General features: G+C 41.0%; 1 protein-coding gene across 4 annotated transcripts in view; it reads left to right on the forward strand.

Moving 5' to 3' along the window:
* The window catches only part of LOC146389141 (TANK-binding kinase 1-binding protein 1-like), a 32,843-nt gene extending 18,298 nt beyond the window's left edge, over window positions 1-14,545 (forward strand). For 3 of the 4 annotated variants that reach the window (XM_084926849.1, XM_084926847.1, XM_084926848.1), the window contains 12 exons: window positions 790-1,030; window positions 1,143-1,274; window positions 1,892-1,996; window positions 2,116-2,266; window positions 4,248-4,441; window positions 4,971-5,038; window positions 5,130-5,236; window positions 6,234-6,406; window positions 6,507-6,788; window positions 7,386-7,466; window positions 7,560-7,787; window positions 13,701-14,545. In XM_084926849.1, coding sequence (XP_084782975.1) covers window positions 797-1,030; window positions 1,143-1,274; window positions 1,892-1,996; window positions 2,116-2,266; window positions 4,248-4,441; window positions 4,971-5,038; window positions 5,130-5,236; window positions 6,234-6,406; window positions 6,507-6,788; window positions 7,386-7,466; window positions 7,560-7,787; window positions 13,701-13,829 — 1,884 coding nt within the window. In that variant the 5' untranslated portion in view covers window positions 790-796 and the 3' untranslated portion in view covers window positions 13,830-14,545. The remainder of the gene's footprint in view (window positions 1-789; window positions 1,031-1,142; window positions 1,275-1,891; window positions 1,997-2,115; window positions 2,267-4,247; window positions 4,442-4,970; window positions 5,039-5,129; window positions 5,237-6,233; window positions 6,407-6,506; window positions 6,789-7,385; window positions 7,467-7,559; window positions 7,788-13,700) is intronic. The other variant, XM_084926850.1, reaches the window with a different exon arrangement.
* The last annotated feature ends 819 nt before the right edge of the window (window positions 14,546-15,364 follow it).

Below are 15,364 nucleotides of genomic sequence, written 5' to 3' on the forward strand. Positions count from 1 at the left end.
ATTTCTTTTGACTCAAATATTTATTATCTGTTTGTTAACAGGTACTCTACAGAGAGTACCAAAAGGCATTGTCATGGCTGCATTTCTGACAATAGTGTTGGATGTTTTAACTCAAAGTTTTGGATGTCAAAACTGATGTTAATGATGGATCACGATGGAATAAGCAGCAGCAGTATTTTTGGTTAGCTCCCATCAATTAGTCTTAGGCCCCACTTCTATGTATCAAATTACAGGTAGTGACCTTTTTCTACTCTCCAACCTCATTGAAACATATAAACTCCTGGCTGCACACACACTGGCTTTAACTTCTGTCAGGATGTAGGCTTTTATACATTTATTGCTGCTAGTGCTCCTGTTGTGTGAAATGGGTGTGGAGGAGCATGGTGAGGTCACATGGCTACTAGTTTTTCTGTCTGTTCACCCATTCCAGTTTGTTGCAGTAATCAGAATCAGAATGCTTTATTGATCCCTAGGGGAAATTATTTTGGTTACAGCACTCACACCTATGGGCAATTTAGATTAATCAATTAACCTATCCCCAATAACTGCATGTCTTTGTACGGTGGGAGGAAGCCGGAGTACCCGGAGAGAACCCACGCAAGCATGGGGAGAACATGCAAACTCCACACAGAAAGCCCCTGGCCTGATGGTGGAATTGAACTCAGGACCTTCTTGCTTTGCTGCAACAATGCTAACCTAACATTACTGGCCTTACGGATCAGTTTATTGTAACTTAACAGAGCGAAGAATTTCTACAATTCTCCCCCATTTTGTCTCTTTCCCTTGTAGCTAACTGATGATGGATCTGTTCAGCAGAGGAGAGCTGGGGCTGCTGGGAGGAGGAGAGGGCCTCAGAGATGATGTGGCTGCGCATGGCATCCGCTGGCCACCCAATCGTCTGCCAGAAGACATGTATCCGCCGTCTGGATTGGCCCTGGCTGCTGCCTACCATGACATCAAGCTCAGACTAGCCAGTCTGGAGAGGGAGAACAGTAGCATTAAAAGGAAACTTGAACACTACGAAGTCAAGGTGGAGAGCAGCAGGCACACACACATATCCACACATCCTAGACCCCATACACAAAACAGCATACAGTAACATTTCTGTGTTGGGAATGCTTTGTTTGTGCCCTGTCCCCCAGTTCCCTATGATTACTGAGTTTGGAGAGGAGACAATACTGTGTTGTTCCTGTGAGCCCATCATCAAAGATACCAGCACTATCCAGTCACAGACCACCAACCTACAACAGAGGATCAACTCCCTCACTCAGGAGGTAAAATTTGACATGCAGTACTCTTCAACTTATATGAGTGGGTTGTCTTAGTCATTTTATATGACACCAGTTAGAAGTGTCTGGTCAAGTCTCTTATGTGAATCATGTTGAGGTTTTTTCTCTGTCAGCCTTGTTTGGATTTTTTGTAATCTGACAAATAGTGAACACACAGCTGAACATCAGGCAAAACAGTGATGAGACATATACAAGACTGTTATGATGTTGCACAGCAGTCAGGACCACAAGCACTGTACTTGCACAGTGAAGCTCTAATTCAAGGAGTTTAAGAGAAATATTACATTAACTGTTCAGGAAGTCTCTCATTTTCAGATTTGATTAACTATCATGCCCTCATCGACATACTTCAGATCCTCAGACTGAAAAAAAAAATGCTAAAAAAAAGTCCTAGGGGTTACCTCTTGGAACCGCAAAGCAATAACACACATTTGAGCCATGGCAAATGTCTCAGTAACTAGGAGGCCTTCATAATGGGAGAAACTTTTCTCCTTTTAAAATGTAAAATTATATCACAACATATCTTCCTGAAATTTAGATACCTGCAGTATACTGTATTTCATTTGGAATTAATTGAAATTGTTAGAAATAATTTTTCTCAGCTCCAAAAGAGCAAAGAGAGAGAAGAGAGACTGGAAGAAGTCATCCAAGCTTACGAGAAGATTCACCTGGAGAAAAGCAATGTCCAGAGAGACCTAGACAAAATGGTAAATACATACAAATATAATAATGTGTTTTGTACTGTTAAATGCATTTTGTGCTGAGGTATTTCCTAGCAGATTGGGTTTCAGTTGCAATTTGCTGTGTTTCCATTTGTGTGAGACAGACAACTCTAGTGGAGCAGCACGTGGACAGGATCCGCATCCTCGAATCAGCTCTCAGGCAGAGAGATAGTTCCCTGCAGAAACTCAGCACTGAGCTGCACAGCAAAGACTTACATAAGTCTCAACTCCATGCCAGTCTAGACATACCGAGAGGTGGGTTCTTTATATATCAGGGGCACATCTGCTTAAATAAATGTCTATGGTAGCAGTAGGAGAAATATCCTAATCCATAAAGTGCAAGTAGAAACTATACTGTTTGTAACTGTCATAGTTATAGTTCAGGATTTCCATTTATTTAAAATCTGTCACATTCACAAATTCATTGCTTTACATATTCTATTCCCGCTATTCTTCTGTACCAACAGCAGGGCGGGGCATTCCTGATGAATGCTATAGAGCACTATTAGCCTTGTACAGTGTGTGTGTGGCATTGGGTCATAGTCTGTCTTGTAGTCAATCCAAGCAATGCTGTCTGGTCTTCTCCACTATCGGAGGGCGATGGCCCTCTAGTATGCACTCCGCGCTCATGTGTTTACTCATGTGCCTATTCAGCTTGGTTGCTATGCCTTAGTGGAGCTTCTATGTTGTGAAGATGCAGGCAATTAGCAGGTTTGATGGTACTGGACCGTTTTGAGGATCCTTCATGATTACGATTGTTCTTCCATTCGTTAGTCAAACACCTTAGTAGTGCTGCCGAGCATCCTTGGTCTGCCTGTCATAGTGTGGATGTTCGGGCAGTTTGAGACCTGTTTTTTCCAACCTTGGAAGACACGTTTTACTTTTCTCCTCCATTCGGGGCGGAGCTGGTCTCTGCTGTGGTCTAGGTACACCTGCTCATCATAGGGCTGCAATAAAGTGAGGGTATTTAAGGACCAACTTGAACCTTCATTCTCGGAATTAACTCTGCTCTCTGCTCGGATTCCTGTTTGGTCCTTTCCTAGTTTGATTTTCAAAGACATAATTCAACAAAGGAATCCTTTCTTGCAATGGAACAATTGCTAGGGCATGATCCGGACAGAGGTTGAATAAGCAGGAGGTAACAGCGAACGGAGTTGACCACCCACAAAGTTCTGGGACACACTTTCGGGTGAGGTCAGAAGCTGGTCAGCTAAGCAAAGTTTAAAAGAGCCTGCAGTAATAACAAGCCAGCCCCAAGTACCGCTTCATCTCCTTTTTGGTTTTGGGACACAGTGTCACGGCGGGGTGTGCTGGTGTGTTTGTTGGAGGGGACCCAAAAGCAGACACTAGAGGCAAGGAGCTGGTTTGCAAACTGAAGGCGAGCCTTTATTTCGGCTGAAAACATGAAACTATGAAACACCAAGCATAACTATGATAAATTATGTCGAACCTATGACTGACCATGATAACAAAAGGTAAAACTATGACTGTGCCAGGAACTATGACTGTGACTAGATGACATGAGGAAAATTGGCAGACGTCCTGACAATGAACAGTAATAGACAAAGGACTTAAATACACACATGAGGTGATCAGGGGAAGTGGAGACACATGAGGAAACAGCTGACTAGGATGAACATAATGATGCACAGGAAATGTAAACTAAAACACAACGACATGAAAACTGGATTTTCAAAATAAACAGGAAAACATGACACCTCACAGGCATGACAGCATTAACCAGGCAGACCAGAAACATGACACATAAGACACAATAAACAACAACGGGAACTTTAATCTCTGTGGCTCCACTCCGCTCCAACAGCACCAATTCATAGTCAATGTGTTGGTAACACTTGTCGTGTGACCAAGAATGGCCCTTGCCACTTGGTGAGCTGGATGAAGGGAGCAATACAAGCAATTTATCTCCCAGCAAAAATTATCTTAGGTGCTGCTGATGTTCCTCGGCCTAGAGCAAATTTTCCCATGATAACCTCCCCAGTGTGTGTAGCTTTGCTTTTAGGTCCAGAACATATTGAATTTCATTCTTACCTGAGCTTGGACCTTGCTCCCAGCTTTCTTTAATGACGTCCAGCACCCCCTGTGGCTTCCTGCCAAACAGCATTTCCTTGCTAACGCTGCTCAAACTGGGTTACACTGCGAAATCCAGAGCAGGGAGATATATGTGAAGCTGTCATTTCTTTTTTTCATTTTTGTTTTTGTTTTTTTTATCCAGATGGTCCAGGGCCGACACTGCAGAACTCCTGCAGTCTGGATGCCCTTTTGGACCTGAAGGTGCAGCAACTGGAGGCTGAGCTGGAGGGTGCGCAGAACCAGGCTGAGGGGGCTTTTCAGAGAGAGAAGGCAATGAGGGCTGAGGTCCAGAGGCTGCAGCACGAGGTAGCAAAGCTGCGGGAAGCACAAAGACAGGTACCTCTCAATTGCTTTAAATGTTTAACTGGCCATGATCGAGTACAGATGGACTGCAGGACATTGTGATCTCACAACTGCTGTGGGTCAACAAAGCACACTTAGGCAGCCATGACTAAGGTGCTGCCATGCAGCCACGCTTTAACGTTAAAGCTTATAAGCTGCAGCTATTGTCCATTATATGTCAGGTTATTTTAAAACAAATTCAACAAACAAATTACAGTCCTGGACTGCCACTTGCTGTAGGCTTTCAGAGTTATTGTGGTAAAAAAAAACCAAAACCCTTAAATTAAAATAAATGAATAAATCTTCAGAAATTGTTAGGACTGTGGATAAAAGGAGGATACTGAGGAAAGTCCGGTTTTCAATCATTTAGCCCATGCATAGACTTTAAGATTTATTTTACATACTCCCAAATATTAATTTATAATAATATTAATTTATAAACATTTATCATTTTCAGTCACATCTCGTGTTTTCCTTCAGTGATTGGTAGTTCTAACCACAGATCCTTGTGTGTCTGTGTCAGTCACAGGACCTGTCTTCTCACTGTGAACACTGTGACGTAGAATGGATAAAGAAAGCCGGCGATGAACAGTAAGTCTAATTACAAAGAATATTTAAATAGAAGTCTATAGTTCATTGTCTTATGCGTGTATATGAATGTGTCTGTGTGTGTGTGCTCCAGGGTTAACCTGGCATTAGCTTACACGGAGCTCACAGAGGAGCTGGGTCATGTTCGCTGTCTGGCTGCAAAGCAGAGTGACCTTCTGCAGCATGTCTCACAGGAGCCTGGTAAGCAACCTGAAAGAGTGACTAATTTGTGGATTTTGTGGTAGAATATTTGTCAGAGAGACTTGTCCTGTAGATATGCTAAAAGTCTCTACCAGCTTGAAAGTTTTTCATTTTAATTGCATGTACTGTACCCACTTACTGGAACAGTTTTTGTACAGAGGCTCAAGTGTTACTGTGAAACACTTAGCTGATAGTTTATAGCAACTCATGTTAGCTGTGGAGTTGTTGGATCATGATGAAAGAGTTCAAACATCCTCTGAGTCACATCAGACTGCAGGAGGTATAATCAGCCATCTGTATAGATGACCATACCGTGACCACTGCAACTTCTACTTGGATTCTACTTGATTGGAAGCTATGCAGTAACTTGTTGGACACATGTCAGCACCCACAGTAAACTTAAGTGAACTATCTATGGGACAAACCCTATAGCCACTAATTTAGCTATTGATTTTGCCTGCTGATAGTCTTCGCAATTCTTACACATTTAAAAAATACAGTAATGAAATTGAAAAGGTAATAAGGGTAAATGAAGGTAATCAAGAACCAAGCAAAACTATGATTTTAGTTCATATCTATCTGCACATATCAAGGAAGGCTAAAACAGTGTACGTCAGCAACATAATACGATTTGGTACTTTTCCATTGGTATATGTATATGCTCTCTTGTTGCTAGAAGTGCAATGTAAATGGACTCTGTAAAAATGAAAAATTCTCTCTTGTGTGTCCTATGTACAAGAATTTCTACATGTAACATTTTTCTATCTGCGCCAGCCTACTTTACACTAACTTATAGCAACATGAAATTACACTGAATCTCCACCTCCAGCCTTACTTCCTCACTTAGCCGCTCTCTAGTCATCTAGTCTTTAAACTCAGAACTATGTAGTAATGTGTAATTTTTTGAAATGACTGGTGTTATATTTAGACAAAGTAGAAGTTGTTTTCAGGTCTGTTATTTCCTTTCTTCATTCATCTTTCTCTTGCTCTTGCACAGCTCCTCAGCATCTCTCTCCAACCTCTTCCCAGCGTACCTCACTCTCCCCTGACAGACTCCTCCCCACTCCCCCATCTCCTATGTCCTCAACTGAAGGGTCCATCTCCTATTCCCATCAGCAGACTAGCAGCCGCCTACGAGCTAAGTTCCAGGGTCGCCGAAGTTACTCAGAGGTTAGGCTACACATTTTAGTAGAACATGAAAATGATAACTACATTGTGAAATATTTTTATGTATTTTATTTTGTACTGATCCTTGCCTCCTGTTTCCAAGGTATCTGACACATCAGTCAACCAAAAGCCCCCAGTTCATCTGTTAAGGGACCCAGTATCTACGCTTCCCAAACCCAGGCACGTCCATGGGGATATGCAGGCTTACAGCCAAACCAAAAGTCAGCTCTGTACCTCACTGGTGGGTTTGGTCAGACCAGCATCAGCTCATGGAGCTGGAGTGGAGAGAGGAGGAGGAAGGGGCGTAGAAAGGTGTGGTGACAACAGCCTGAGCAGCAGTCCTTGTCACTGTGTTCTCGACCTGGACTTTCCTGTGGCTGCTGAGGTGAGAAGTAGAACTTGTATTCACTTAGTTCTTGTTTTTCAGATGTTATGATGAAACAACGGTTTGTAACACATTTTAGCAGTGAGTGCTGGGTGCTCTGGCCATTGCCAGTCCATAGTCCATAGTTTATTTGAAGATTTTATGAAGCTTGAGCATGCTGAGTTAGACAAATCAAGATGAGGTATTTTAGTGTCAAATTTTCTCTTTTTGGTTACCCTTGATATTTTAGATGTAGTGGGCTTCAAAGTAGTCTTCCACTGATGGCCATATTCCTATTTGGCTTCACTAGATAAAACTTGCTGACCTATTGCTAGTGTTTGCTAGCACTAACATTCTTGGTAATGCGGACAAATGGCTTGATGCACAATGTAGCAGCTAGCTAATGGAGTCTGTGTCTGCTAGGAGCTGGTTGTTTGTTCAACTTAGTAAATAGTGGATTAGTTTCTAAGCTGCCTTTGGCTAGTGGATTATCAGAGAAAAGTAATCACTCTGATAATCATTTAGTCATTTTTGATGTAACATGATAGTTACATCAAAAATGACTACTATTCTGCCAAACTACAGTATCTACTTAACCCTACTTTTCTTCTCATGAAGGTTCACCACTTCTGTCACACTGACGAGCCAACTGAACCCACACCACTGGTAACACCACCTCAGTCTTCAGATGATGAAGAGGTGATGATAATGATTCTGATGTTTACTGATTTTCATCTAGAGTTAGAGGTCATATTGAAGATGTGTGGGGTTGTGTGCTATGTAAATTTACAGGACGTATGTACATATCCATCGCCCGTTGCCAGCCCACCTCATACTCTTGGTGCTGTTGGGACTGGTTCATCGTCACCTAGGGAACAGCCCCTTCACTCCTCTTTCCAGTCTCCAAGGAAACAGCCCCACCATCCCTCTTTCTCAGCCCTTGAGGGCCCTACCATGCTCTCATGCCATCTGCCTCCCTACGTGAACACTGAGCATGCTCAGTCATGGCCATCTATTAATGTGAGTAGAAAACAATATTGGGGATTACATGAAGCTATTAAGAGATTTCCTGCAGACCCAACAGGCTCACTGCTGCAGCTCAAAAGAAGTCCCACTGAAGCACAAAACCCCTCTGTTACCTCTGTTAATTTAATTTGTTTAACATGCTGAAGATTATGTTTGTATAATTTGTGTATGGGAAAAAATGTAAGTTGCTTTAAAAAGACATTCCTGTATTCCTTTTAGCTGATGCCACAGAGAAATAAATCTACCTGTTTAGTTTGTGCAGTAAAGATGAGACACGGAAATATTCTTTTAAACTTGGTAAAAAAAAAAGAAAAACACTCTCACAGACACTTGCACAAACTCTTAAGACTCTTAAGACTCTGTAATACAGCAGAAAGTAATATTTAAACCCTGAAATAAGTTAGCAACTTGTATTTCCAGTTCTCCTGCTTGGGCATAGATGGGCTTTCTTCATGAGGTTTTGTTAGATGCTAGAATAGAGTCTCTGGTTAACACAAACTTTACCAAGCTCTGGTTCTGATGCAGCCAATGGAGCAGATTGTGCCCATTCAAGACAATGATCCATCCATCATCTTCTTGCTCTTATTCATTTCAGGGTTGCAGGAAGCTGGGGTCCTACCCCAGCTGTCTAGTGCAAGAGTCAGGATAGACCCTGGACAGGCAGCCTACAGTGATTCAAACTTCACCAACTGTGTCATTTTAGAAGCATCCCAAAAGCAGCTTTCCACTCTGCAACACTGCACAGAGCTGACAAGGAAGGCAGAAAAATCAAACTTTGCATGTGAAAAAATCCCAATGTAATTTGAAGCTCTGCAAAAAATTACTAATTAGTAGCATCTTCTCAGAAATTTAATGTCACAGATACACACCATTTCTGATAAATATCTGTGACATTGACTCTTTGGCAATGTTGAATATTTTCATTATATTGTTCTAAATGTTGAAGTAAGTAAATAGCCACCCCATTCATGAATTACATTTTGGTTTGCTCACAAGCGGCTAAATAAGACACTGAATGTCATCACATTAAACAAAGACACACACTTTGTTAGTGTCCAAATATTATCGTTTTACTTCTTTTCATTATGTTTGCTCTTCTAAAATCATATAACTGTTATCAGCTTGTTGAGATTAGCTTGCCGAAAGCTTCAGTTCAATTAAATCAAGTTTTTTAATTAATGGGATGACTGTGGCTCAGGAAATAGCACATATCATCTGCCATTCGGAAGGCTGGTGGTTTGATCCTCTGCTGCTCCACTTGGCATGCCAAAGTATCCTTGGGCAAGATACTGAAGCTTGAGTTGCTTCCGATGTGCTTATTGGAGTGTGAATACGTGTGTGGAAAAGACAAAATAGATAGAGAGGGGGAAAAAAGAGTGAGATATAGGCCTATTTAACAACATATACTGTTTACACGAGATAATTTTATTTCTTATATGAATGCTAAATATTTAACTGCCATAAACAGCCATAACTGTACTTGACTGAAAAACCCGTCAAGTGAATAACAAATGTACTGCACTGAAACACTCAGTGAGGCTCTTAACTGCTCTGTATCAACTCATTGGTTATTTGCAACTTAGCCTACATACCTAATGAGAGGAATGTGCATGGCTCTGTAAACACAGTTCTGTGATGTCTTGGTCATTTGAGGTCAGCTTCAGCCTCAGGTTTGATTCAGATCCAATCTGCTTCTGTATTTTGTGTAGATACGTGATCGTAAATGGAAGGAGAAAGCACATCGCCTTGTCTGAAAGTGCAGGGTATTCCCTGACCAGCTGTATTCAAAAGTCCAAAGTTTCTGCTGCCTGCTATTCAGTACAGTTCTCCTTCTGATACTTCCTGTTTGGAGCCAGGATTGCAATGCTTTTGAACCATTATTTTTCATTCCTCCACTTGCCATGACGACTTAGTTTGTCAACCCTTTTAGCTACTTGTTAGGCTGGCCTAGTAAGCTTGCCTACTGGCTGATTTAAAAAGGAATATGCCTTTTTCAAAAAAGACAAAACTTAATTTAAACTCAATTTTTGTGATCTTGAAATGTTTTTAACATTTTAAATAATCATTTAATCTAACGTGTACCACAGTTTGAGAATGGCTGTTTTAGAACTTCCTGATAATAATAAATTACAGTAGTCAGCCTACAAGTAAATGCATGAACTAGTTTTTCAGCTTCACTCTGAGATAGATGTTTCTAATTTTAGAGATGTTGCACAAATGGAAGAAAGCAGTCCTTAAACATTTGGTTTAATATGAACACTGAAGGATATGTCTTAGTCAGCTCACAGTATTACTGGAGGCCAAGGTAATGCCATCCAGAGTAAGCATGTGGTTAGATAACATATTTCTAAGATTGTCACAGTAAACTCACAGAGTCAAGCACAGGACACTGTGAGTTTGGAATTGAAATTTCATGGCTTATTTACAACAACCGCCAAGTGCTATGGAGAGAAGGAGGACACCACTCTCCGCTGCAGTCAGACACTGCCAGAAACACACTCGAACTTCCAAACTCACTCTCAGGGATCCAGGGCAGAAACAGGGACAGTGAAATCTATATACAAAGAAACAGGCGAAGAATCAGTAGAATCTATTATCAGTAGAATCAGTATTGATGAAGGCGAAGAGAACATGAGTAGAAAGAGCCGGGGCTACACTGATGTGAGCAGTACAGCAACAAGAACCACTGAGCCGCCGTAGTGGCCGGACGAGTCAGGTCTGGTTGGGTATCATTTCATAATTAAGTGTGTAAAGAGGACTCCCCATTTACATGAACAACATTTACTGTCTATTAGACAGATATTATTCAAACCACTGCAGTGCAGCCCCTTTAATTCCTAATAAAATATTGTGGTCAACAATATAAAACGCAAATCTAGCAGGACAAGTGCAGAGACTCAAGATTCAAAGAGTTTATTCTCATGTGTACAGAAGAAATAGCATTTCTCTGTGCAATGAAATTCTTCCTTTGCTGTCCATACACAAATGAGATGAGTGCACTTTCGATGGCCATAAGATCATCTGTAAACTGTAAGGCTGTCTCTGTACTGAATTCTGAAATCTGACCGAAACTCTTCAAATAAACCATTTCTCTGCAGGTGATCAGTTAAATCCTTTACAACTAATGTTTCAAGTATTTTTAAGATAAAAAGAGCTTGGACATTGGGCTATAATTAGTTGAGATAGCTGGGTCAGGTGATAGCTTTTTAAGTAATAGTTTAATTATTGCTACCATACAGATTTGTGGTAGGTAACTGATTATTAGAGATGAGCTGATCACATCTGAGGAAGCATTAACTAACAGTGGGACTTCTTAGAGAAGTCTTGTAAGAATGGGTCTGCTAGCAATTCCTGAAGTTATCTCAGAAAGATCATTCCGAGAAAACAGGTCTAAAAAAATATCAATGATATTTAAAAAGGCTGGACATTATGATGGGTTTGAATCATTTTTATCCAATGAATCTAATTTTATTTGTGGAGAAAATCATGAAGTCATTGCTAGATAAGATTAAAGGAATGCTTGGCTCAACAGACTTTTTGTCAGCTTGGCTACCGTGTCGAAGAGAAACTTAGACTTTTTTATTTTTATTTTCTTGAATCAGTGATGAATAGTAAGATGTTCTAGCTTTGAGGAGGGGGTTCTATTTTTAGAGCAACAAACTATTTTTTAGGCTGATTGAAGATCTTCTAAATTTGTGATGTGTCATTTTCTTCTCAAGCTAAAGCTTTGGGTTTGCCATGTGACACCCAAGAAACCTAAAGGATTTAAAGACTATGTAAAAAGGAGTGTGCCATAATCTCTCTTAAGATGTGTGTGTAGCACTGGTGGTGCAATTCTAGTAGTGGGCATTGATAGGTCTGTGTAGCACAGGCCTACTGCTGGAACACCAAGACAATTCTACTACAACAGCAAAAGCAAGACGCAAGTCACCAGAGCACTTTGTGTTGCTCGTGCACGACGGAGAGAACTATGACGAGCGCCGTTCCTTCCACTTGAACCCCAGTCACTCTCAGTTAGCTCCCCCGTAGCACTTCTCTTTATTGTGGTTACATGAATATGTATAGGTTCATTAACATATGACATCTTACACAGGCATACATATGAACAAAGAGTACCAGTCTGTGTATACGTGTAGGTGTGTGTGTGTGTGTGTGTATGTATGTGTGTGCAGGTGTGTGTGTGTGTGTGTGTGCAGGCGTGTGTGTGTGTGGTCAAGATGTAACCCTGTGAACGACTCCCCAAAGCTGGTGCTAGGAGCCCAGCGGTCCACCTAAACAAAGGGCTCTTATACTAAAACAGATACAGAGCAGGTGTCCTCCTATACCATAAATCAGTAAGAGAAGGTACGACTTCTCTCATGACCTTAGGATGTGTGTGCATATGCCAGAGTGCTCTGGGGGCACAAAGAGTCTTTGCAGACTGCTATATCATTATACAATTGATTATATACCTCTAAGCATATATGAGCAATTGTTTCCAAGCATAAATGACAAATCAACAATATAAACCTAACAGGCATATAAGACCTGTTAGTGCTACTTCTAGCCTTCTTTGCATGTAGTATAGGCAGTATAGTTACCTTTAACCGCAGTATGAAGACAGAAGGGAAATATGGGCCAGATCAGACAACTTCTAGATTCGTAGGTGCTAAGGCCCCCTACGAGCAAGCACTTTGGCACCAGTGGGAAGGAAAAACTCCCTTTTAAATGGTATGTATTTGTATAGCGCTTTACTAGTCCCTAAGGACTCCAAAGCGCTTTACACATCCAGTCATCCACCCATTCACGCACACATTCACACACTGGTGATGGCAAGCTACCCTGGGGCACACTGCCGGACACTGGCACTACCCCCTGACCACCACCAGTAGGCAACGGGTGAAGTGTCTTGCCCAAGGACACAACGACCAAGACTGTCCAAGCCGGGGCTTGAACCGGCAATCTTCCGATTACAAGGTGAACTCCCAACTCTTGAGCCATAATCACCCAGGAAGAAACCACCAGCAGAACAAGGCTCAGATCAGATCATGCCCTGCAAGGATTACCAGCATGGTGACGGTGGCTGCAAAATTGTTGGAAACGAGAAGGGAGAGCAAGGAAGGGCAAGAAAAGGAAAACTTTCCCAAATATGACACATATTTTATTCATGATCCATATTTATTTCATTTTATGTCACATAAGTTTCATCAAACTAAATTTTGCTTGGTGTATGCAAAAGGATTTTATGCTGCACATTATTTTGACAAAAAAGTTCAACTATATGAAAGAGAAGACAACGGCTGATGTGCAGTAGCGGCATATAAAACAAATGGGAGTGCAAAGAGGTCAGCGCAGAAGAAATCCACAGTGCATTATGGGAAGTCCCCCAGTAGCCTGAGCCAATAGCAGTGGAAGGGATGGTTCAGGGTCACCTGACCCAACCCTAACTATAAGCTTTATCAAAAAGGAAAGTTTTAAAAGCAATTTTAAATAGGTTGTGTATCTTTTGAACCCAAACTAGGAGTTGGCTCTACAGGAAAGGAGCTTGATTGCTGAGACTCTTCCACCCACTTATACTTTTAGAGATTAAGCCTACAGTCTGAGAGTGAGCTGCTCTTTTGGGATAAATCATCTATTCCAAAGCTATTCTAAAAAGTCTCATTGGCATTTTGTTGAGTGAGCCAGGGCGAGGCTAACTTAAAATATTTAAAAGTATTCTCTGTGACACTTGATCTAAACAATTAATAATCCAAGCTATAAGAAGCTTTTCTACTTCATCATATCACAGTTTTCCATCATCGAGAAACTGTGCTGAAGGACTTGTGTTCTCTTTGATTGAAGCTTTATGAAGACTTTATGAAGGATTTACCATTACTGATGGTTAAGCAATTTGACACCTATTCTTTTTTTTCTTCCTAATCTCCACAGTTATGGATGGAATCGGAAGAGAATGCTGCTCGGAGCTGCCCTCTGTGCCAGCTGACCTTCCCAACCAGTTACCCTGATGATGCCCTCATCAAACACATTGACTCTCACTTGGAGAACAGCAAGATCTGACCTTTCATTTTTATTTAAAAAATAATTGTAAGCTCACTTTTCACCAGAGATGGACATAAAGGTTATTTTTGATTGGTTCTTGGTTTGATCCAGGAACGGTTTGAGTAGTCTGCATGAGTCTTTTGCATCGCTCCAACCTTTGTATGGCCATTACCCATCTCATGGAAGTGGATAGTCCAATCTAATTGTGAAATGAAAGCATTCACAGGCCACAATTTCCTTTTCAGTAAACACACATGGATTGCATATTATTTTTCATCAAGCACTATAGGTTTTCTTTCATTCAGAACCAAACTAACATTTGTACATTTAAGAAATTATATATGTTATAGTTGGAACCACTGCAGCTGGCACTCTTTTTGCAGTGCCGCATGTGCTGGCCTGAAAGCAGTCCTGGAAACAGAAGACAATTCAATGTTGTAGAGGATCAAGTTGGCAGTTTGAAAATATACAAACCTTCCTGAGGTCTGATCTGGGTATGAAGAGCATACTTGGTGTGCAAATTTAGACCCGTAGAACCATGGTAGCCACATTAACCCTTTAACATTCTCTGTAAGAAAATAATAATAGAACTATTATTTCTTAGTACTTTTTATTTACCATAGGCAATAATAATATTAATCAGTAATTTGTTTTTAAATAAATCTTGCATGTTTTAATATTGGCTTAAAACACACTTAAAAATACAAATAAATACAGATTTTTTTATTAAATGATTCAGGCTTGTCATTTTAGCTCTATTTTATTTATTTATTTTTAACTTTTTAAACTAAAAATGTGATTACAAACCATGTAATGATGTATTGCTAGAAACATGTTTACCAGCGTATGTGAGCTTGTTAACATGGGACAAACCATCCTCTCCCTGGCCACCTCCTCCAGCTTGTCCGGTTCAACACCAAGGCATTCCCAAGTCAGCCGAGAGATATCTCTCCAGCGTGTCCTGGGCCTCTTCCCGGTGGGACATGCCTGGAACACCTCACCCAGGAGGGGCCCAGGAGGCATCCTTGTCAGATGCCTGAACCACCTCAACTGGCTCCTTTCAATGTGGAGGAGCAGCGGCTCAACTCTGAGCCCCTCCCGGATGGCCGAACTTCTCACCCTATCTCTAAGGGAGAGGCCAGCCACCCTTTGGAGGAAGCTCATTTCTGCCGCTTGTATCCACGATCTCATTCTTTCGGTCACTATCCACAGCTCGTGACAATTGGTGAAGGTAGGGACGTAGATCAACTGTTAAATTGAGAGCTTTGCGTTCACACTCAGCTCTCTTCACCACAACAGACCGGTACAGCGTCCGCATCGCTGTAGCCGCAACACCAATCCATCTGACCATGGGATTACTATTACCTAAACTGTCATGATTTTTACTTATTTGTTTGTTTATTTATTTTTTTTTTTTTACCAAACTTAGGATACTTAATTACTTAAAAATAATGTTGATGACATTATTATTATTATTACTGTTATTATTATTATATCCTTGAAAAAAGGAGCCTCATATACCATGTATTTATTTGTCCTAAGATAATAATTTT

Source organism: Perissodus microlepis, chromosome 4 (assembly GCF_051167445.1).
Source record: "Perissodus microlepis isolate ML-2025 ecotype Zambia chromosome 4, ASM5116744v1, whole genome shotgun sequence".
Taxonomy (NCBI): domain Eukaryota; kingdom Metazoa; phylum Chordata; class Actinopteri; order Cichliformes; family Cichlidae; genus Perissodus; species Perissodus microlepis.